The sequence below is a fragment of the Rhea pennata genome, unplaced genomic scaffold (genome assembly GCF_028389875.1).
Source record: "Rhea pennata isolate bPtePen1 unplaced genomic scaffold, bPtePen1.pri scaffold_40, whole genome shotgun sequence".
Taxonomy (NCBI): domain Eukaryota; kingdom Metazoa; phylum Chordata; class Aves; order Rheiformes; family Rheidae; genus Rhea; species Rhea pennata.
Genome location: NW_026907681.1, coordinates 1,573,681 through 1,596,107, shown reverse-complemented (window position 1 = coordinate 1,596,107; position 22,427 = coordinate 1,573,681). Strand labels below are relative to the sequence as shown.

The window sequence follows — 22,427 nt, the reverse complement described above, 5'->3', positions numbered from 1 at the left end:
GCTCCAAGCCAGCCAGAAAATGGTAATGCCCATTCCCGGTGTGCTGAAGCAGAGCCAGTAGTCAGGCACTGCCTTCTGCTCCAGAGCAAAAGCTCCTGAAAGCCCCCACAGGAGCCAGCCAGGGCACCACGGGTCTGCCCTGCCACTGGGGCTTTTCTTGACCCCCAGCCTCTCACAGCAGCTGGCAGCCATGGGGCAGGACCTGCCTGGAGCTGCTTGAAGCATGGCTGAGGGAAGGGAGGGGGCCGTGGCTCTTGGTGGCCAGCAGCAGCAGCCGGCAAGGTGCCCGGTGCATCCTGGCCAGGCACAGGGATCATCGCGTGGGAAAAGCAGGTAGCTCAGAGTCGAGCAGGGCCCGGACGGAGGAAGTGTTATTGCTGCCTGGCACAGTGGCTCCTTCCAGCTGTGGTTGTACGTGGTGGGGGAGGGACAAGCGGTCAGTCCCTGCGGGACAGACTCTCTGGAGGCTGGAGAGCCCTGAGGTGCTGTATGTCGTGGAGCAGCCTCTGAGGCACCTTCCGCCTGCCGCGGGGGTGAGAGATGGCTGGAGGGGCCAGATGCCCTGGCAGCCCCAGCCACATGCTGCTGCCCACCCTGCAGCCATGCCCAGGCACCCTGCCCTGCCTTGCTGGCAGCGTGGCCACTGCTCTGTCCCAGAGGACCAAACCTCCATCCAGGGCCAGGATCTAGGGTGGTGCCTGCTCAAATTTCCTGCTGCTGTACACCTGGTCCTTGTTCATGCAGCTCAGCAGGATCCAGTCCCAGAGGAAGGAGCCCTGGAAGGTGAGAGAGGGAGGTCAGTGCTGGGAGTGCGCAGCTGGGCCGAGCCCCCGGCACCAATACTCACCATTCCCAGCGAGGTCAGAGCCACGGCCAGGTTGATGACAGTGGGGATCAGGCTAAACTTCCCTGCCTGGCAGAAAGGATGGGATCAGCAATCGCTGCCCAGCCCAGGTTGCCTCCTGCCTGGGCCTGCATTCACTCTGGGTTGGGCACAAGGAATGAGACTGAGCAGAGACCTCCCTCTGCCCAAGCCACAGTGTGGACAACCTACCCAAGCAGCAGCGCACACTATGAGGTCTTGCATTTCCTTCCAGCACACTTTGCACACTTTGCCAAAGGTTCTAATTTGAGGCACCTGGGATTCCCCCATTCCTCTGCAAGGCTGAGCAGAAGAGGCCTGGCTGTGTTCATCCCAGCTCTGAGGCAGCAGTGGAGAAGAGCTGCTTTTCCAGGACGGTCCTAGCACCACGGCAGCATATTATGCACATATGCACCCCAGTAGCACATGGACCATGCAAAATCCTACCTGGCCCTGCACGATGACATCAATATGGATCCCACAGGCCTTGATCAACACTCGTGTGTGGGTCCCGTTCCATTTGTAATACTTCGCAGACCTCCTGGGGAGACAGGTAGAAGGGCCCAGTGATGGGGACCAGCCACAGCAGGACCAGGAGGAGGATGCAGGACTGCAAGTGCCACTGCCTGGGACAGTGGTCTTGGGATCGGGGCAGTGGAAGGAGTAGTGGGGGTTGCAGTCGGTTTCAGGCAGGCCCAGGTTACAGTTCCAGTTGATGACCACCCCACCCTGCAGCAGAAACCAGCAGGCCTAGCACAGCACCAGCACACCATGGACACAGTGACCCCAGGGCACAGCACTACTGTGCACACAGCTTGGCCATGGGCATGATAAGCCAGCAAGCAAGCAGGGCATTTCCCCCCACTCAGGCGTTAGCACAGCTGTCATCCTCATCACCAGCTGGGAAGAGCCAGGAATGCCACCATACTGGGGCACACGGCCCTGCCAGGGAAGCCAGCAGCACTGCTTGCAAGGCTGCTGCAGTCAGGCCTGAGTTGGGAGCATGGCTAGGCATCAGGGAGCATTCCCAGATGCAGAGTGGGGGGCCTCTAGGGTCTGGAGGGTGCTGGGGCTGAGCAGGGGATGCAGAACCTGGAGGGAGGATGGAACAGTGCTGAGTTCCTTCCCTGGATGGGAATTATCTACTCCCAAAAGGGCAGCAGAGGCAGCAGGGCTGGATGGGGCTGGAGACCAAATGCTGGGTGCACTGCCCTCCCCTGGCAATGTCATGGTATTTCCCAAAGTGTGTGAATGAGTCCCCACCGCTGGGCGAGCAAACCTGCCAGTCCTGGCAGTGATACAGGCACACCTGCAGTCTATGCTTTGCTGCCAGCTGGCCTCCTGCTCTCCAGCCTCTGCACAGGGGCCTCGTAAGAGAGACCCTGGGCCTGGGAGCCTTGCAGGGCTCTGCATGCGCAAGGTGGGCAGAAAGGACTGCTCAGGGGCTGCAGTGGATGTGCTGTGCTCCGAGCTGTTGAGGCTGGCTAAGCTGCCTCTGCCCTCAGCCCATCCCAGCTAGCCCCTGCAGCATACTGGCAGGGCAGCAGGGCCAGGGACCTGCCTCCAGCTGCCTCTGAGTCTCAACAGTGTCAGTGTGTGAGTGATGATCCCGTGGAGCCAAGCACTAGAGCAGGTGCTGAGGGAACGCCCTGTGCCCAGCCAGCAAGACCTTGGGCCCTCTGGGAGGACCATCTTCCCAGGACATGACACCTTCTCTGCCAGCTCCCTTAAGTTCTCTCCCGCCTGCTCCATGAAGATGGGGCAGCAAAGGGCAGAGGTGGTGTTGAAGGTGCAGCTTTTCAAGTAACTGCTCTCAGCAGCTTGAATGTTGCCCCTGGGGAGACAAAGCCAGAGCCATGGCATAGAGCAGCACACCAATACGCCTCAATTTTCTTCCTAATATCGTGAAGCACCCAAACGAAACATTAAACCCCAGCTCTGCTCATTGGTATCCATGTCATCACTGATGGTCCCAGCTGATGAACGGTGAAGGGATTTCCTAGGAGAACTACATACCAGACGTGGATGTATGCAGGCACTCAGAAATGCACATGACTGACTAGGGGATGGCCTGCACAGCAGGAGGGTGGAGAGCAGGAAGAGGAGGAACCCTGGGGTAGTTACCTGGCGAGATGCTGGCATTATCAAAGGGATTCTTGTTCCCAAAGACTTCAACCGCTCCCTTTGCAAGGCCACATGCCCCATATCTACCCACCAGTGTGAGCATTCCTGCTCCTTCTTTCTCAATAATTACCATCCTCATCATCACCACCTTCCTCAGTGGAGGCAGGGGCAAGCAAGAGTGAAGGATAGATGGATGGAGTAAGGGTTGAGAACTCCGTATCACAGAGACAGCAGCTGAGCACCAAAAAAACATCCTGTCCCAGCAGGTTGAGGGAGGTGATTACTGCCCTCTCCTCAGCACTGGTGAGGCCACAGCTGGAGTGCTGTGTGTGGGTGTGGTCTCACCAGTACAAGAAAGACATGGACCTACTGGAGCAAGTCCAGCAATGATGATGAAGGGACTAGAAGCATCTCTCATGTAAGGAGAGGCTGAGAGAAATGGGACTGTTAAGTCTGGAGAAGAGAAGGCTCAGGGGCATCTTATCAATGTGTACAAATACCTGATGGGTAAGAGTAAAGAAGATGGAACCAGGCTCTTCTCAGTGGTGCCCCGTGATCATATGAGAGGCAATGGGCATAAACTGAAATACAGTAATTGTGTCTGAACTTAAGAACAAACATTTTTTTTACAGTGAGGGTGATCAAACACTGCACCAGGTTGCCCAGAGAGGTTAGAGAGTCTCTATCCTCGGAGATACCAAAAACCCGAGTTGGCTTGGCCTAGAGCAACCTGTTGTAGGTGACCCCGCTTTAAGCAGCTGTTGAACTAGGCAATCTCCAGAGGTGCTTCCAACCTCCGTCATTCTGGGAGCAACTTAGGAACAGGGATCCCCTGTGAAAAGCCGGCATCTCCTCCAGCTGCCAAATGGCACTGCTCCTGCACAGCTCCACTCCTGCCTCTCCATCCTTCAGGCTTGTCCACGTATTTCAACCACATCTCCCTGCTGTCAGTGAACACTCATTCCTCTGGTACCTAATTGTTACGGGAAATGGCTGTGCTATCCACCATTGCACTTTCAGGAAGGTATCTGGCTGCACTCCACACACACACTCAGACAACACACATGCAAGTGCAGGGCCAGGGTGGCCCCCTTCTCCCCACTATGCCAAAGACCTGACTACAAAGCACTGCTGCTGCAGCAAGGCTGTCCTGGTCCCAGCAGCAGGGCCTGACCTGCACTCAGCTGCTTAGCATCACCTATATTGCTCTCCACTTTGTTCTATACCCTGTACACACATGGCAGCCTGGGTACCCACTGGTCTACTTGCTCTATCCCTAGGCCCCACATTGATCTCTTCCACATGGACATCCTTGGAGAAGCCGAAGCAGGGGAAGTGGATGTTCCTCTTGATAAGGATGGGGAACTGTGGTGCCATCTTCGCCAGGGACTCACTGTGGAAAGACCTAAGTACTATGGCTTTGGGAGCAAAATGGTCCCTGTTGGCATGGCCTGTGCAAGGCCATCCCTGTGCCATGGCACCGCCTCCCTAGGCCATGGCCTGTTGCTGAAGGGGCCAAACCTTCAAGAGCACCCTCAGAGGTGTCCCGCCCAGAGCATCCCCTGGTGTCCAACGGGACCTCAAAGATGGGCCAGCCTTTTGGTGCCTGTTCCATCCTAGCAGAGGACTCTCCTCCCCAGTGCCACAACCCATCTTTGGGGCCCGTACCCGACACTCGCTTCCTCTGCTGCACACCAAGCCAGCATTTCAGAGCTCTTCTCGGTGCCGCCAGCACTGGGCACGCAGCGCCCTGTCTTCTGCCCTGTGAGGACAAACACACAACGCTGAACTTCCTGGCAAATGGGGTCCTGCCCAGTGTGCAGTGCTGCACAGATCACTTGTCCCTGCACATGCCCAGCTCTCTGTGGCCCAACATGTCCATGTCGCCAGGGGTGCAGTCATGGTCGCAGCTGCATACAGCACTGCAAACTGTTAGCCCCTGCAGGGTCATGGGGGACATGATGAGAACAGGACATGCACCTGGTAGTCCTACGCTGTGGCTGCAGAGGGGACGGGGCACCCCATGTGCTTCCCCATCTCTGCATAGGTGCCAGCCCTTGCAAGCTGCCTGGGGTAAGCAGCCGTTAAGCGTGCCTGCGGTGGCCCTACTCCAGCATGGCTTTCCTTGGTGTGTCCTCCGGAGTAGACAGTCAACCCTCTTCTCCATTTCCTTGCATGGGAACTGAGCCAGGGGCAGCTGTGCTCACTAGGATTCCCCACGTCTCTGCATCCGCCAGCAAGCTCCGCTCAGTCTCCACACATCTCCCCTCCCGTGATCCCTCACTCAGCAGCCCGCAAACAGTGCCCAAGCCAAGGCAGGCAGGGGGATCCCTGCCACAAACTGGTAGCGGCAGAGGAGAGCTACAGGCACCAACATCACGTGGATGTCAGAGCCTCCCCTGACCTGATCTGAGAGTGCCCTCTCCCGCCCTGAACATCCAAAACCACAGAGGCCTGACGCTGCTTGTCAGGGCAGGCAGAGCATGGCGCACCTGCCTGGCTAAGGCCACAGGGCCCTACCCGGTGCGACGTGCCAAGCTCCCCAAGCTCCGCTGAGCCTGCCGCACAGCACTGCAAAGGTGACCTAACATGCAGTCCCAATGTGTCTGGGACGCAGCTATGGTTGCCTCATCGGGAGCCAAGGACAGTGCTGGGCCTGGAGGAGGGAACACAGGAGTCCCCATGCAGGCAGCGGGGACCACCACACACGACAGCTTCCTTTGCTGGGTCCATCTGGATGAAGGAGCAGTTGGGAAGCCCTTGCAGAAAGTCTGCTGCTCATCTACTGCTCCAAGAGGCCACCCAAAGCAAGCAAGACAAGAGAAGAGAAGGGAGAAAGGCGGGTCGGAGCCTCACCTCGGCTGTGTGTGTGGGGGGGGAGGGCGGAGGCCGGGGGGGTGGTGGTTGTGGGCTATGTACACCGCAACATCGCACACCTTGCTTGGTGACTGTGTCACGCCCTTGACTTTGGTGAGGACAGAGCTCTGCAGGCTTGTCTCCCATTCCTGGTAGCCCTTCTGAAGGACGACAGGAAAAGGCACTATCAGTGATCTCCTCGCCTCTGGGACCCAGAGTGCTGCATCTGTACTACGGGATACTTGGTGGGAACGGTCTGTGTTGCAACTTTTGTATCCATACTACATGATACTTGGTGGGAACGGTCCCTGCTGTAACTTTTGGGTGTCTAGAACACTACCGCTGTGTTAAGCAGAATACGAATAAGTAACTGGAAATCTGTGAGAAAGAGCAGCTGCTGGTTACATAGAGATTTGGTGGCTTCCAGCCACAGAATAACTGTGAGAAACAGTCAACCAGAAGGTCTGAAGTTGAAGAGTAATGAAATAGCGAACCCCAAAGTCAATGTGGCCCCCAAAATAAATCTGCACACGCGCGCAGTGTCATAGCCCGTTATGCAACCGGGGCGGAGTTGGGCTAAACTCCCTGCGGTGCAGAGCAACCCTGCAAGCCCCACAACAGACCCTGCAGGCAGCAGGGTACCTGCGCTTCCTGACAGCACAGCTGCACGACAAAGCTCTCAGGCCACAGCCACGACTCACACGACACACACAGCAGAGCCAGCAGAGGTTACAAGCATTGCACTTTTATTACATGCAGAGAGAGCTGACAAGCGGCAGCTGCTTCCTGATGCAGCATCAAGCCCGGAGCCTTTGCAAACGCACATTGTTTTGCACAAGGCAGAACAGCCCAAGCATATGGAATGCATGGAAGTGCCTGAGCTTGCCCCAGGGCAGAGAGCGAGAGAGCTGCAGGGCACAGCTGGTGTCTTGGTGCTGCAAGAGCAGGCAATCAGTGGCCTGAAAGGGCTCCGAGGAGCCCTGGGAGTGGGCCGTGCTCAGTGCTGCAGAGGAAGGCGAAAAACCCCCAGGCACTGCTGCCAATCTGTGCCGGGGGAAAATTCCTTCCTGACCCCAATGCTGGCGATCGGCTGTTCCCTGCGCATGTGAGCAAGGCCTGCCTCCCGGCCAGTCCTGGGACGCTTCTCACGCCCACCGGGGCACACCAGCGCTGCCCAGCTCCTTTCCTCTCTCTCTCAAACTGAAGCCACTTTAGGGGCTCCAGAGCATGGCAAAATTTAAGGGAAAAAAAAAAAAGAAAAGAAAAAAAAAAAAAAAAAAGAAAGGAAGAAAAAAAGAAAGGAAGAAAAAAAAGCAAAAGCCAGACCTGATAGAGCCTGGGGGAAAAAACTCTTTCCTGGGCCCTGCAGGAGACCAGCTGGCTGGGTGCTCCAGAGTGTTGCCCGAGACCTATGACACTGATGATGAGCACTTGGAGCATCTTCGCATCGCATGGCCTGCATTTCCTGGGTGCTGCATGTGGCGCCAAAGCAGATAGGCATGGGGATCTTTGGAAGGGTCTCTGGCTCCGAGAATGGATGCCCTTGCTCTTTGCGGGCCATCGAGTTAACTTTCTCCACTGATCTCCAGCTGAAAAGGCCTGGAGCCCTTGCGGAGCTTGAGGGGCGTGTGAGGGGTCTTCTCCCGCTCCCAAGGGCTTGCTCCGGTCTCTGAAAGACCAAAGTTACATCCGGCTTTGAAGCCGAGCCTGCTCGGAGCACAGATTGGATCGCAGGGCCTCCAGCGAGCTCTTCCAACAGAAAACCTTCCACGATCGGATGGTGCACAAGGGCTGAATCAGCTGTGAGCTTCAGCGCGCTGCCTGCCCGTGAGCAAATGCCTGGGCACAGTGTGCGCTCGCACAAGAATGGCTGCTGACAGTGGTGGCAGGGGTCACTTCCATTTCCCACAGGAGGCATGCACAGGCCAGCTGTGCCCAGCAGCGCCACACGAGTACAGCAATAAAAGCAGAAAGCCTGCTTGCCTTGGCCCCTTTGCGTCAGCTCAGCTGAGGCAGCTTAGAGGAGACCTGGAGCTGGCAGATGCTGACCTCCCTCTGCTCTCCTGAGGGTGAAAACACTGTGAAAACCTTGCTGTCACTTGGTATTGCTCTGTGCGTCTTTGGAGGAGTGCCAGGCGGAAGAGGAAGAGGATCCACAGTCTTTCTGAGGCTGAGGCAAGCCAAAGAGCCAGTCTTAGAGCCGGTGCTGGAAGGGGTCAAGGGCTGCAGGAGGAAGGGGTTGGTCGTGCCTATTTGTGTTGGGGAAGAGGCCGCCGGCACAGGAGGCAGCGTTAGGCAGTGTTAGGGAGTGAAGCAGCAGACATAGGCACTTTCCAAGCCTGCAAGGCACGGGGCACGGCCACGGCAGGGAGTGCTCTGAGCACCAAAGCAGGGCAGAGAAGATGCAAAGCAAGAGCTGGCAGTAAGGTCAGAGGAAGGCCACAAAGAGGTCTCCATACCAAAGGGAGGTGCAGCTGCTGAGCACATCCATCGTTTGGCGGCCTGAGGTGCAGGCAGCCGTGCCCCCGCACGTCCTGTGACAACGTCGCGCTGGGTGGCTGTCGAGAGCCCTGCTGCCCTCGTGGCGGTGGGTGCGCCTGCGCCCAAGGACAGCCTGCAGAGAGCCTCGGCCCTGGGCGGCAGCCAGCTGCGAGCCGGCTGCGGAGCCTGGCAGAGCGGCAGGGGCGCGGGCGCCTTATAGCCCTGCTCGTGCCGCGAGCGTTGTGACTGCGCTGCCGGGTCACAGTGCTGCGACATGGGGGCCCTGGGGCCGCGCTGCAGCCTCCCTGCCAGCCGTCTGCCGGCCCGGCGTCGGCGTGGCACAAGGCCCTGGGGCTGCCAGCCCTGCTGCTGCCCCTGTGCCCAGCACCCCAGGGCAGCTGCGCTTCCTGCTGTGGGGCCGTGTGCGGGCCATGGCCCAGGATGCCTGCGGGCCCCTTGCTCTGTGTCAACGCGCCCCACGCTGCCCCAGGCTTGTCCCAGGTCACTGCAGAAAGGGCAAGAGTCCGCTCCCATGCTGCCATTGGGAAGTGGCATCAAGGGCCATGGCACCCCCTCCCTAGGCCATGGCCTGTTGCTGAAGGGGCCAAACCTTCAAGAGCACCCTCAGAGGTGTCCCGCCCAGAGCATCCCCTGGTGTCCAACGGGACCTCGAAGATGGGCCAGCCTTTTGGTGCCTGTTCCATCCTAGCAGAGGACTCTCCTCCCCAGTGCCACGACCCATCTTTGGGCCCCGTACCCGACACTCGCTTCCTCTGCTGCACACCAAGCCAGCATTTCAGAGCTCTTCTCGGTGCCGCCAGCACTGGGCACGCAGCGCCCTGTCTTCTGCCCTGTGAGGACAAACACACAACGCTGAACTTCCTGGCAAATGGGATCCTGCCCAGTGCGCAGTGCTGCACAGATCACTTGTCCCTGCACATGCCCAGCTCTCTGTGGCCCAACATGTCCATGTCGCCAGGGGTGCAGTCATGGTCGCAGCTGCATACAGCACTGCAAACTGTTAGCCCCTGCAGGGTCATGGGGGACATGATGAGAACAGGACATGCACCTGGTAGTCCTACGCTGTGGCTGCAGAGGGGACGGGGCACCCCATGTGCTTCCCCATCTCTGCATGGGTGCCAGCCCTTGCAAGCTGCCTGGGGTAAGCAGCTGTTAAGCGTGCCTGCGGTGGCCCTACTCTAGCATGGCTTTCCTTGGTGTGTCCTCCGGAGTAGACAGTCAACCCTCTTCTCCATTTCCTTGCATGGGAACTGAGCCAGGGGCAGCTGTGCTCACTAGGATTCCCCACATCTCTGCATCCGCCAGCAAGCTCCGCTCAGTCTCCACACATCTCCCCTCCCGTGATCCCTCACTCAGCAGCCCCCAAACAGTGCCCAAGCCAAGGCAGGCAGGGGGATCCCTGCCACAAACTGGTAGCGGCAGAGGAGAGCTACAGGCACCAACATCACGTCCACGTGCAGCTCCGCACTGTCTGTCCTGGGGTCTCTGCTGGCAGCTCCACACATCTCTGTAACCTGCCATCCTCTCCATTCCTCTTCCCAAGGCCCACCTCACCTCAGGGCAGGCCTCTGAGGTCCCAGGAGCCCTGAGACGCTTCTCATGCCCACCGGGGCACACCAGCGCTGCCCAGTTCATTTCCTCTGGAAAAGGTGCTGCAAGCCGTCAAGGACTTGTACCTACTGAAACCTATGAAGAAAAGGAAAGTTAATAACCAAAAAATAAGCATAAAGTATACACTCAAATGGATCAGGCCTGATGACATTTTGATCAAATTACCCAAAGCCATTTCAATAGCAACACACGTTTTTCTTGCTATCAGCAAAACGTACTCTGTGGCATTTTGAAAGGGAGTGAGTTTTCAAAGAGCTAAGATCTGAAGTTTTCTGTGGGTCCAGAAATAAGTTTTTAAAATCTTGAGTTTTACGTGTTAGGAAAAAACACAGAGATTGTCACTGTAGAGATAGAAAAAGTCCAACTGTGAAGCCTCAAAAAAAAAAAAAAAAAAAAAAAAAGATTCCCAGACCACTCTTAGACAAACTTAGAAGCTATCACATCAAGAGTATTACAAAGTTGAAAGAGCTGTTATTTGTAAACCTACAAGTCTTTGAACTAAAGGCATAGCCTATTAGTATGTATTATTAACATAACTGAAAAAAGAAAAACAAAATCACAACAATGATTTTGGACAGTTTCAGAGGCCATTTTTAAACCAGAGTGAATGATTTCTACTCTCCTGTTACATAGGGCTCAATAAAACTATAAAGATTTGACAGGTTAAGAGAATAAACATTGCCATGAAGTGAGCTATCCCCAGCTTAGCTATAAACATTCAATATTTCCTCTGAGAAAGGATAATGTAAATTAAAAATAATACGAAACAAACAGGAATGGAGAATTTTTAAGATTTTTGATAATTTTGATCTTTTAACTTACTTTTTCCAGAGATACTATGTAACTCAATGTACTCATTCTCCAAGTCCTCAAGAATTTGAATTTGTCATAATCACTTATAGAAAACTGAGCTGTTTTCACAAACCAAGGTATACACTGACTCTTCCACGCTATTCATCTTTCTACTCCTGTGGTCAAGTACCTTGCAGTGATTATCGCTTATTTGTTCAAGCGGTGAGGAAATATTAACTATCACAAGTTCTCAGCAGAGACTGGACAATAATTATCAACAGATGGCTGGCAGTACAGTTTGGGGAGAGAGAAAGAAAGTGCCCTTCCTTCCAAAACATCCCCCACTGAGAAGTGCTCAGCAACTCAATGGTCATAGTTTTGGTTAAAATCAGATTTATGTTAACCACCTGTTTTCTCCCCACATTTTTCTTTAATATTTGCTTATTTAATTATGATGAGGAAGCACAAACCCTGTACATCCCATCTATCTTATAATGATGACATTCATATCTGGAAAAAAACAACAACTTTGGTAATTTACACTCTTATTAAAATAATACTAGTATTGGGTCATTAGAAAGGATCCAGTTCAAGAAGTTCAACTGAATACAAACAAGGAAATTCAAAAAAACAGTGTGCTCCCCCTAGTTTATTTACAAGAGCCTTAGCAGCGGCCAACACAGAAGAGGCTTGCTTTAGTAGCGGGGGCTGTGCCCAAGGGGCCGCTGACAGAGCACAGCCTGGGCAAAAGGCAGCGGTGCTTCCTACGTGCTCCCAACACCGCCCGAGCACCACGGAAGGACAACGCAATCCGGGCTGCTCAAGCTGGCAGTGCCGGCTCGCAGCTGGCTGGGGCCCAGAAAGAAACTTCCCAGGAGCCTCCCGATTTCCACACTGCATATGCTTAAAACCCCAAACACACGGTTCGTACAGCCGTGCAGAAAGCGCTTCCTGTGCACTACCTCCACAGTGCAGTTTTCCGACGTCTGAGAGATTTTTTTTAGGGTCCCTGCAGAGCACCTGCCCCTCTTTTCTTCTCTCAGGCAGTGACTCCACAGACTGACCGCAGTGCTGCTTGTTGTTTCACTGCAAGCCAGCCAGCTTCAGCGGCCAGCTCCCTCCCGCGCCCTGAACGGCCGGGCGGCACCTCAGCGAGACGGGGCGGGCCAGGCTCGCCGAGCCCATGCCAGGCCTGCTCCGCGCAGCCCGCCAGGGCTTCAGCCCGCCCCGCCAAAGCGCAGCAAGGACGGAGCTCGCACGCTGCGCCTCGGCCCCCGACGGCTCCCCGCAGCCCGTCCGGCCTCCAGGCAGGAAGACTCGCACGGCCCAAGGAGCCCGGCACGCGCCTCAAGGCCGGCCAGGGCTCCTCGGGGGCGCAGCCGGCTCCCAGCTCCCTCGCAGCCGGAGGGCTACCTGGAGAGGCGGCCAAGATGGCGGCGCCGGTCCGCAACTGCCCCCGTGACGGCGCCGCTTCGGGAGCAGCAGCCGCTTCCCGCGCAGCGCCGCCGCCCCACGACAGGCCGGGCCGGGTCGGGCCGCGCCGGGCGCCGCCGCGCAGGCGCGTGCGCGGCAGCGGCAGCCGGGGCGGGGGCGGGGCCTGCCCGGGAAGGTGCCGCGAGGGGCGTGGCCAGCGCAGCCGCCCTGCTGCGGGGCAGAGGTCGAGGAAGAGAGCGACCATTGGCTGCGGTGCCGCTCTCTGATTGGTGCTCTCCCTGGGGAGGCGGGGCTGGCAGGCTTCCCGCTCGCGGGAGGTGGGGGCAGCGCGCGGGGCTGCTCCGGCCGCGGCGGGATGGTGCTGCGGGGCGGCGCGCGGAGCCGGGTGGCGGCGGCGGCGGCGGCGGCGGCTGGGGGGGGCAGTGAGCACTGGGGCCAGGCGGCAGCGGGAGGTGGGGGGGGGGGGGGTGGGTCGCGTGGGGGACTGGGCGGTGGCTGGCGGCGCGGTGTCCTGCAGGGAGGATGGCTCCTCGCTGTCCTCCCTCAAGCGCCTGGAGCGCTCGCAGCGCACGGAGCGGCTGGACACACTGTTTGGCTTCGAGCGGCCCACGGAGCCTGGCGAGCGCACGGGCTGGCTCATCAACATGCACCCGGTAGGACTGGGCCAGGGGGGGGGATGTCACCGGTGGGGGGTGTCACCCACAGGCACCTGGTAGGACTAGGGGGGACAACGATGGGGGGGGTCACCGACATGCACCTTGTAGGACGGGGGGCGAATGTCACCGACGAGAGGGGGAGATGTCACCGACAGGCACCTGGTAGGACCTGGGCGGGAGGGGGGGGAGATGTCACCGACAGGCACCCGGTAGGACCTGGGTGTGAGGGGAGGTGTCACCAATAGACACCCAGTAGGACTGGGGCAGGGGAGGTGTCACTGACAGGCACCCAGTAGGACTGGGGTGGGAGGGGGCAGGGGGGGTCGTGTGTCGTAACAGGCCATGTGCATGTGCAGACGGAGGTGCTGGGTGAGGACCGGCGGCTGGTGAGCGCTGTGGACTACTTCATCCCGGAGGATGGGAGCCGCTTCGAGGTGCATCCCGTTCCTCCAGCGCAGCGCTGGTGCCCGGGCTGGGCGTCCTGCCTGCCCCCACCGGTTTGGCTGTTCTGGGCCCCAGGCATCACCCACAAGGCAGCAGCGCTGTCTGCCCTACTCTGGGTCCACCTGGGACCCTTGGGGGCCAATGTGGGTGCTGCAGAGATGCAGGGATGTATGTGGCGCACAAATGCCAGCAACGCGCAGCAAGGGCAGCGCGGTGCCCGTTGCTTCCGTTGGGAACCGTTGGGTTGGTTTCTCACCTTGGCTGCGGGGTCGTGCAATGTTCACCGGTTTTGATTTCTCCTGGGTGGCCCTGCCCTATAAGCCGTATTTCTACATGGCTACCCAGAAGGCGAGTATGGACTTGGAAGCTGCGCACTGGCAAGTGGGGTCTTGAGTAAACTAGTGGCCGAGGTCCCAGAGACAAGGGCAGGTTTGATTGAAGGGTCCCCCAGTCAGCTGAGAGGCCTTGTAACCGACCATCTTCTTGGGTTGGTAGGAGAAAAATACAGCTCCAGTGCTTCTGTTGGTGGTTTTGTCAGAGCTGTTAGAGAAGACTTGAGATGGGAAGCAGCTGTATCAGTATGGTGGCTGCACTAAGGTTTCTTAGAGGGAGGTTGGTTTGTTATGTGATGAATTATCCCTTCAAGGAGCTGTCATATTTTTCCTGTTCTTTTTTTGTCCTAAAATTGATCTCTGGAGCCTATTTCACTTCTTCTAAGCCCAAACAGGGGTAAATTTCCCCTCTCATCTCATCTTGATCCTGCTCGTGCTGCAAAACTGGGTTTGTTCTGACGGTGCTGTGAATTGACGATCAAAGAGAGCCCCAGTGTGAAGGAACAGATTTCCAGACGGCCAGGATTTCAGGACAGCCTCGTGTCCTCCCCTCACAATTGAGGACACTAGTACCAGAACCTCTTGTGAGCTTGTCTTCTCCTCTGGAGAAGTGTCTGGCTTTGTTGCTCATTCTCCAGTTTCTTTGCAGGGCTGTGAACGAGAAGTGTCATCATTCCTCTCCAAGAAGTTTCAAGGGAACATTTCAAAGCTGGAAACTGTCCCCAAAGAAGATTTGGATCTGGTCAGTATTCCTCTGCCTGCTGTACTATTGAATAACTAATCTTTCTTTCTTTCTTTCTTTCTTTCTTTCGAGCTCAAGTGGAGTAGAAAGGGGCTAAGCAGTAAAGGGAAGCAGTATGCTTACCTTTAATCTTCAAGCACTGTTTGCATTGCATATCATGAATAGGCTAATTATTGCTTATTGATAGTAATTGCTTATTATAGTAATAGTAAATAAAATATATGTTCTGCTCCAGCACATAGTCTTTTTCACAGGATGCTCAAGAAATTTCCTGAGCTAGAAATGGTTGGAGATTAAGAGTGTTGTGGCAGAGGGGGATACTATACATTTACTCTTTCTTGGGTGTATACTGGTGATTGCGCTTGGAAACAGACAACAAGACAGGATGGCCCTTGGTGTGAACTGGCATAGCTCATATGTTCTTCGCTGTCTTACGTGCTTGCTAGCATCTCTTCTCACTCCGAGTCTTTCCATCCAATTACTACCTCTTCTTTGGCCAGTTCTTCCACGTGTGCCAGTATAATTTGCCTTCCCAACGCTTTCTTACTGTTAGCAGTCTTCCCCTTTCCCTCATTACTCTTTTCCACCCTTAGCTGGCACTGTCTTGTTGCTTTGTAGCCAAATCACTTGGTGGATCTTAAGCAGAACTACATTAAGTTATCCTTCCACGTGGTGGAGGACTTGGTGAAGATGCGGAAGGAGATCTCTCCTGCTGTGAGGAAAAACAGTGAGCGAGACCAGGCGAGCGATGTCTATACGTCTATGCTGTCAAGGAAAGAGGTCTCCTTAGGATGGTTGGCCCATGGGCTTCTTAGGATTCCCCTAGTCACACAGACTAAAAAGTACAAATGAGAATTCCAATCTTCTCTTTGGTTTCCTACACCTGATGTCTGATTTCAGTTGAACCATTTCAAAGGAAGAGGAATCTAGTGAAGTGAGCACTTCCTGCCCAACTGAGAGGTGTACATTTTTTGTTCCAGGTGATTCCTGGGGTGCCCAACTATTCTTAAACTCGTTATGCTTTATAAATCCAATGCCATAAGAAACCTTTATTATAAAGGCATAGAGGTAATAAGTGTTTTTTGCCTGCGCAATGTTTCCTCACGTGCTGTCAATCCTGATGACTCTCTTTCTCGAAGGGGGTTGTTGCATTAAAGAGAAGCTTTTGTTATTCCGTTCTCTCCTGTTAATGAATTTTGCTGTTTGGTTATCAGTGGGTACCACTGTTGCTACCTTGTCTCCTACAGTCAAGCCTGCTGGGTCTGAGATGTGCATAAACCTACTTAGGTAAATTAGTTGTTAATCTAATGAGAACTGCTCGTTAAATCATATTCTAAAGCTGATTTGAGTTTAATGTATTTGGTCATATTCAGGATCCGGTTGTTCTCGCCTTTGACATTGAAACTACCAAACTCCCTTTGAAGTTTCCTGATGCAGAGGCAGACCGGATCATGATGATCTTCTATGTGGTTGATGGGCAGGTAATGGAACAACAGTTCTTTTCTTCATGCTTTGGAGCAAAATGCTAGACAGCAAACGAGCATGTCACCTTTGGCGGTCTGGTCCCTGGCTTGCTTTGTTGCTAGTTGCTTGGTCTATATGTAATGGCTGTGGAAATAAAATTGAAGTCTAGTCTGAATGATGCATAAGGATTTCCTCGTTTTGTATGTTGGAGAACCCAGCTAAGGCTACTGGTGCCCCTTTGAGGGGCAGTAGTAATTTGGAGAGTATAGTCCTTAAGTTGTCTCCCTTTTGGCACCCTTTAGGTGATTATAAGCAATTGTTCAGAAGGTGACCTCCAAAGAGCCGTTCCCACTTGACAAAAGCTCTACCTATCAAGCTGTGCAAGGATTATCGCATCGATGGAAGACTATTTCATCCTTTAGGCAGTGTGTTCCGGTTGTTCAGGAACCTGTCCTTGGTGTAGCAGGGATCTGAGTCCTCAGTAACTCTTCCTTTGTCAACTCTCTAGGGCTATCTGATCACAAACAAGGAGATTGTCTGTGAGGATATTGAGGACTTTGAATTTACTCCGAAGCCGGAGTGTGAGGGTCCATCCTGTGTCTAATGAACCAGATGAGGTAAGTAGGTTCTACTTGGGAAATCAGGCTGCTTTTTATCTGCCTTGGTCTCTTGTAGGCCAAAGAGAGCTTATCACCCAATAGAGTGTATCTTTGGGGAGCACAGCGGACAGTCACAGTGCTGGTGATGCTTTCATTTCATGGTGTGATGATGAGGCAGATCGGGTTCTAGCTAGGTCAAGAGCAGAGGGGAAGGACTGCATCAATAGTATTATATCCAGTGCCTGCCTGCAGGAGGTGAATTTGCTGAGTGTTTGTGTTTGTGGGGGAGATGTTTTTTGTTTTGTTTTGTTTTTTTTTTTTTTTTTAATCCTCTGTTGCATACTAGGCTCATTTAATGCAGAGGCGGTTTGAACATGTCCAGGAGACCAAACCTACTATCATTGTCACATACGATGGAGACTTCTTTGACTGGTAAGATCAGGAATGAAAACTAACCTGGTTTCTAAAAGGAAATGTTGTCTAGGCCATGAGGTGAGATTGGGTACCAGCCTGTATGTCCTTTGTCTGGAGGTCACATAGCGGCCACATGCGTTCTTATCTACGCAGACTATCCAGCCAGTTTGGGAACCTGTTTACATCCTGATTATGTGCTCTTTATTTGGAGTGCTGGGCTGAGTCTTGGATCGCCAGCCTGCAGAGGACTGTCGAAGAGGGGGAGGTGGAATTCAGAACTTTTTTTTTTTTTTTTTTTCCTGAGCAGAGCTATGTTTATTGGCTTTGAAATACGAACTTCTATAGAGTCTCATCAGTTGGTCCAGGGATTGCTGAGCTACTTCTAGATTGTTGTTGATTTGGCAATGTTTGTACACTGATGACCTCAGTAACTGGAGAACAGGCAAAGTGTCAAAAGAGAACTGCAGAACAATAGGGAGACCAGAGCAGCCAAGCCTTTGGGGAGCGAGGGAAACTCGATCATAATGTTCTGCCTCCTGGTATAGGATGTAAGCAAGCAGCTTCCTTCTTGCAGTAGCTCTGCCCTACAGGGAGTTTTCCCTGTGGCCAGCTCTCACGGGTAAGGTCTGGAGCAAAGGAGACTTCACAAGAAAAATTCCTCATTAAGTAGCTTACAAGAAAGCAATTCTGAAACCCTTGGGGTGGGGATGGGGTGGAGGAAAGGGACTGCTTTGTTTCTTCTCTTCTGCATTGTCTCTCTCCTCAGGCCTTTTGTGGAAGCAAGAGCAGCAGCTCATGGAATTAATATGTATCAGGAGATTGGATTTCAGAAGGGCAGCCAGGGAGAGTACAAAGCCCCGCAGTGCATCCACATGGATTGTCTGAGGTACCGAATGCTGCGTCTGTACCGTATAACTGCATCTTTATCTGTTAAATTTGTATAAAATGCCTACAGTTGATGTATTTGAATACTGTCCCTTTTCCATCTCTGTGCACTGCTATCATGAGTTACATCTTACTAGGAAAGGACTAGCACCCCCATCTTTGGTTGTGCTGCTTCTACTCGGTACTCCGTTGTGTGCCATTATGTACAGAAGTTACGTCTCATCCACATTAGCCTGAACGACTAACTCTGTTTATACAGTCTGCTGGTGGCTGTCATTGGGAGTTTGAGAACTGTCCTGGATAGCAGGTACAAGGACAGGATAAGACCAAACCGTTGTAGTGGGCACAGGGCCATATTCTAACCCAACAGCCTGCCTAGCACAGAGAGGAAAAGAAAGGGTGCGTGTGTGTGTGTGTGTGTGTGTGTACAGGAGAGGGCTGTCTGTCTTGGTAGTTGTGACTTGAATGTTTTTTCACATTGGACCAGTGTCCAGACTCTGGAAAACAACTGCCTCTCTTTGCAGTCCTGCTGATACCTCCTCCTGTGTTTAAACGTTTATCTTTGAAGTCTCTGAAGTATGAGGGTTGAGAAAAATCTGAGCAATAGAAATGATTTGAATAGCAGAATTTGTACGAGTCAGGATTTAAGAGCATGGGTAGATATGCAGACTGTCTAAAGCTGTGCAGCTTCTTATTCCACTGCACTTGGATGTTCTGCTCTCACCTTTCCCTGTTAGAGTAATGCAGATCTTTTTGTACGTAGCAGCCCTTTCTGAAGTGCAGGGCTGTCTCTTCGTCGACTGGCATTTTCATTATTCTGTCTAGGTGGGTGAAGAGAGAGAGTTACCTGCCAGTGGGAAGTCACAACCTGAAAGCAGCAGCAAAAGCAAAACTGGGTTATGATGCAGTGGAGCTGGACCCTGAAGAGATGTGCCGGACGGCTACAGAGGAGCCTCAGGTATTCCCACCCTGTGCTGTATCTCTGGGCATCTGCAGTATTAGTGAACCTTTGAGTTAGAGCTTTGTGAAATCCTTTAAGTTAATGCAGTGTCTTTGAGAAGTTGTCAGTGTATCTTGCTGAATTTCAGACACCTGAAAGAACTTAAGCTTAGGGAAGAATAGAATTTCCTTGATGTGTTTCTGGCATTGGCGTTGCACTGTATATTTGTGTTATTTACACTTCTGCAAAACGGTAGTACTCGGGGCATTGCAACGGAGCAGTACTTTGCTAGTGTCCAGGAGACACCTTAATGAGGTTTCTGCCAAAGCCCTGGAGATCTCTGTAGGCCAAGAGTGGCCTCCTGACCACTCCGGAGTGGCATCTGTGCAGATATGTGGCAGTGAGCTCATCTTCCCCATTTCTGCTAATTCGGAGCTGGCTTATGTAATTTAGGTTAAAGCAGAATGTCGTCTTAAGCCGACTGATAACTCTTTACATGCTGGGATGTTTGTATGCAGAAATATACCTTTTGCATCTTCCTGCTGATTTCAACCTTTCATTGTTTCCCGTTGTACGTGTTAACTGCTGTATTAAATGTGACTGGGATTGATTTGTCTTTCTCCTCAACAGACTCTGGCCACCTGTTCGGTGTCTGATGCAGTTGCTACCTATTACATGTATATGAAGTATGGGCACCCTTTCATTTTCGCGTTGTGCACCATCCTTCCCATGGAGCCTGATGAGGTGAGTGCATGCCTGAAACAATTTCTTTTCTGGGCAGAGAGCTGCATGCTTCACGCAACAGTGACACATTGGCAATAGAACTAATTTCTACTGTTTGGATAGTTTTTCCCAAGGAAAGGAGGGAAAGTAGTCTCCAAATGCGCTTCCTTTCTGCAGTACAGCAGTCATAGCTGTTTTTCCATAGACCAGTTATGGGTAGCCTAAGTGAAGGAGTTGGTTTTGTTTCCTTACTGTGCTCCTTCTTGCCTTGGGCTTCAATACTGTCTGAATAAACACATCATGTTGGGCACCAAATCAGACATTTAAGTTCAATGATGTGGTGATAAGGCCAGCCTAATTCCAGCAGCACCCTTTACAGCGCTTCTTTCTAAGTCCAGTTTTTGATGTCTGTCTTTTACAGGTGTTAAGAAAAGGTTCTGGGACACTGTGTGAGGCATTGCTGATGGTTCAGGCCTATCACGCCAACATCATCTTCCGCAACAAGCAGGAGCAGGAGTTCAACAAACTTACAGATGATGGCCACGTGCTGGACTCGGAGACGTATGTAGGAGGCCAGGTGGAAGCTCTGTAACCTGGGGTTTTTCGCAGTGACATCCCTTGCCGCTTTAAAAAGGTAAGGACACAATCAAGGTGTTGTGACAGAGGCTTTAAAATGGTAATGCAATCATGCTCTTTCTCTTCTTTCTGGAGAACATGGCAGTAGGGAATAACCCTCCAACTGGAATTACCATCCTCTGTTCTTTTGGGGGATACCCAATAGCAATACCTGTTATAAAACTTTGATACCTAATTTATGGCTTGAGTGTGTGAACCTGCTTAGAGTTTAGGTGGGAAGGGTTGGAGAAGTTGCTCTTCATGACCTCAGGCTGGCTATTGGGTAAAGACAGTGTTACAGCAAGGAGAGTGGTTCATTGCTTTTGTGTGGGTTTGTTTACTTTGTTTATTGGTTGGTTGAGGGTTTTTTTTTGTTTTTTGGTTTTCTTTGAGCGAGTGGTTGTTGGCAGAGATGACTCTGTTTTTTTCTCATCAGGATTATATCTTTGTCCTTCTCCCACTCAAGCCAAGCTTCTTTTGGCCTCTTTTACCTGTTTCTGGTTGGTGCTACTGTCTAGATTGTAAGTTTTAGAGGCAACTTCTCTCTTTGCTGTGTGATACACCAGACCTCAGTGCTGCTTATTTTAGTGGCCTTAATCTCGTGAATGATCTTAAGGGAACGTGCACTGTGAATTTAGAAGGACCTTAAATCTAAATCCTTGGCCCCTTAGAGCCTTAGATGTGTGAGCAGCTGACTGCTAGGTCAGCCCCATAAGTGTTGCACTCTGGAACATGCATGCAATCTTCTCTTCTTGTTAGCTGCCCTATATAGCCTCCTTTGCAGGAGAACTCCAAGGGCCGGGGAGCAGCCACCATCTCTTCTCTGCTTTGTGTTTTGCCTTAGTGCCAGTGGTGTAGACTTTTGTGAGTTGTAGGGTTCTTAGCAGAAAGCCACCGTCCTTCAGTTCTAGAGAGCTCTCAAGTTGGCTGTGGAGGTCAGCCATTTTCTGCCTGCTGACATTGGAGCTGATCAGTGAACGAAGGGGCATTTCAAGATGCCATTCAGCTGACCTGTTTCAGCCATCTGCCCTTCAGATGAGATGAATTGCTCTCTACCCATACTGAGACATGCTCTGCTAAGTAGTGAGCCTGTTTTCAAAGATCACCGAAGCTACGCTGGAGCATGGATAATCTTGCAGAAGCTGTCACCCCCTGCACCCCTTCCCTGGGCAGTGTGTGAGGATGGTGTCAGGGCTAGAAGAGGTCTCGGTATCATTCCTGTATCCTTGCAGAATCCTTCTGCCTTTAACTTCCTGGTGCAGCATGTGGAGAAGACGCTCCGGCATGCTGTCGAAGAGGAAGAAGGTTTGCCGTTGGATCAAGTCACCAACTTCCAGGAGGTCTGTTGTCCTGCCTCAGCCTGCAGGGCCAGAGGCATGACTGGGCTTTCCAAGGAGAGCAGAACTGTGAGGGTGGAGTTGCAGCACATTTCTTTAGGCAAGCCTGGGTCCTGTGCACACATATTGGTGCTGTATAACAACTTTCTTCAGCTTTGAGTTCTGCCCCATGTCCATCTGTGCCTTATTTCCCATATTAATAAAGAACTGGCATAGGCTGGAGGCAAGGCTGATTTTTCTCATCCTGAATATGTCTGGTGAGACACCACATGTTAAAGATGCCTGTTTAGACTCATTTTATACTCCATGGAGAGAGACAGGAGAAACTTATCTGTAGACATTTGCAGTGTAGATGAAACCTACCTTGGAGGTCCAAAAGAAAACCTTAAAGATTGGTGGCTAAAGAAGACTCGCCGCTGCCACTCTTCTTAATCCTATTCCTTTAGTTTTTCATACTCTTCCTCTGTTCCCCAGAATCAGTGGCAGGTGTTTCTGTGCATGTCGGAAGTAAAGGACCAAATATAGTGCGTATGTGACTGCATCATTAATTCCTTCTTGTTTGAATTTTACTTTTTTACATCTCCCCGCAGGCTTGTGATGAAATCAAAGTCAAGCTGAATTCCTTGAAGGATGTTCCTAACGGAATTGAATGCCCCCTTATCTACCATTTAGATGTAGGGGCCATGTACCCCAACATCATTCTGACCAACAGGTTGCAGGTGGGTAACCTCAGTCCAGTCAGGAAGGTGTTTTCTGTTTTGTCTTGCAGATGGTCTAGGAGGTCCCTCCGATTTGATCCCCTTAGCGGCAAACAATAAACTTTCTGCCCTGGACAGGGGGATAAAATAAGGCTCGGTTTGAAATCCAGTCAGGCTGTTACAGTTGGCAGGTGTACAGAGCCGAAAGGTCTGTCCAAGGTAGAGCAATAGCTTTAGCTGGCTTCTTCCAAAGAATAGTCATTGTTTTTGCTGTAACTTGTGTTCTGAAAAGCTTCTAGAAAGGGAAACTTACTGAACGTCACCTCTGTGATGTTCACATTTGTGTTCTTCTAGTACCCAACATCGATTCCTTCTGGCATATGTCACTGGAGACGGT

At 52.6% G+C, this 22,427-nt stretch overlaps 1 protein-coding gene and 1 pseudogene across 1 annotated transcript; one reads left to right on the top strand and one right to left on the bottom strand.

The window, feature by feature from the left end:
- Nucleotides 1-686: 686 nt before the first annotated feature.
- LOC134154747 (P2X purinoceptor 2-like) lies at nt 687-4,462 on the bottom strand. Its single transcript, XM_062601421.1, has 5 exons — nt 4,299-4,462; nt 2,573-2,696; nt 1,310-1,591; nt 848-913; nt 687-776 (listed from the first exon to the last, which is right to left on the bottom strand). Exons 1-5 carry the CDS (start codon nt 4,460-4,462, stop codon nt 687-689), a joined length of 726 nt encoding a protein of 241 aa, XP_062457405.1.
- Nucleotides 4,463-10,638: 6,176 nt separating this feature from the next.
- Nucleotides 10,639-22,427, top strand: part of LOC134154746 (DNA polymerase epsilon catalytic subunit A-like) — a 28,099-nt pseudogene continuing 16,310 nt past the window's right edge.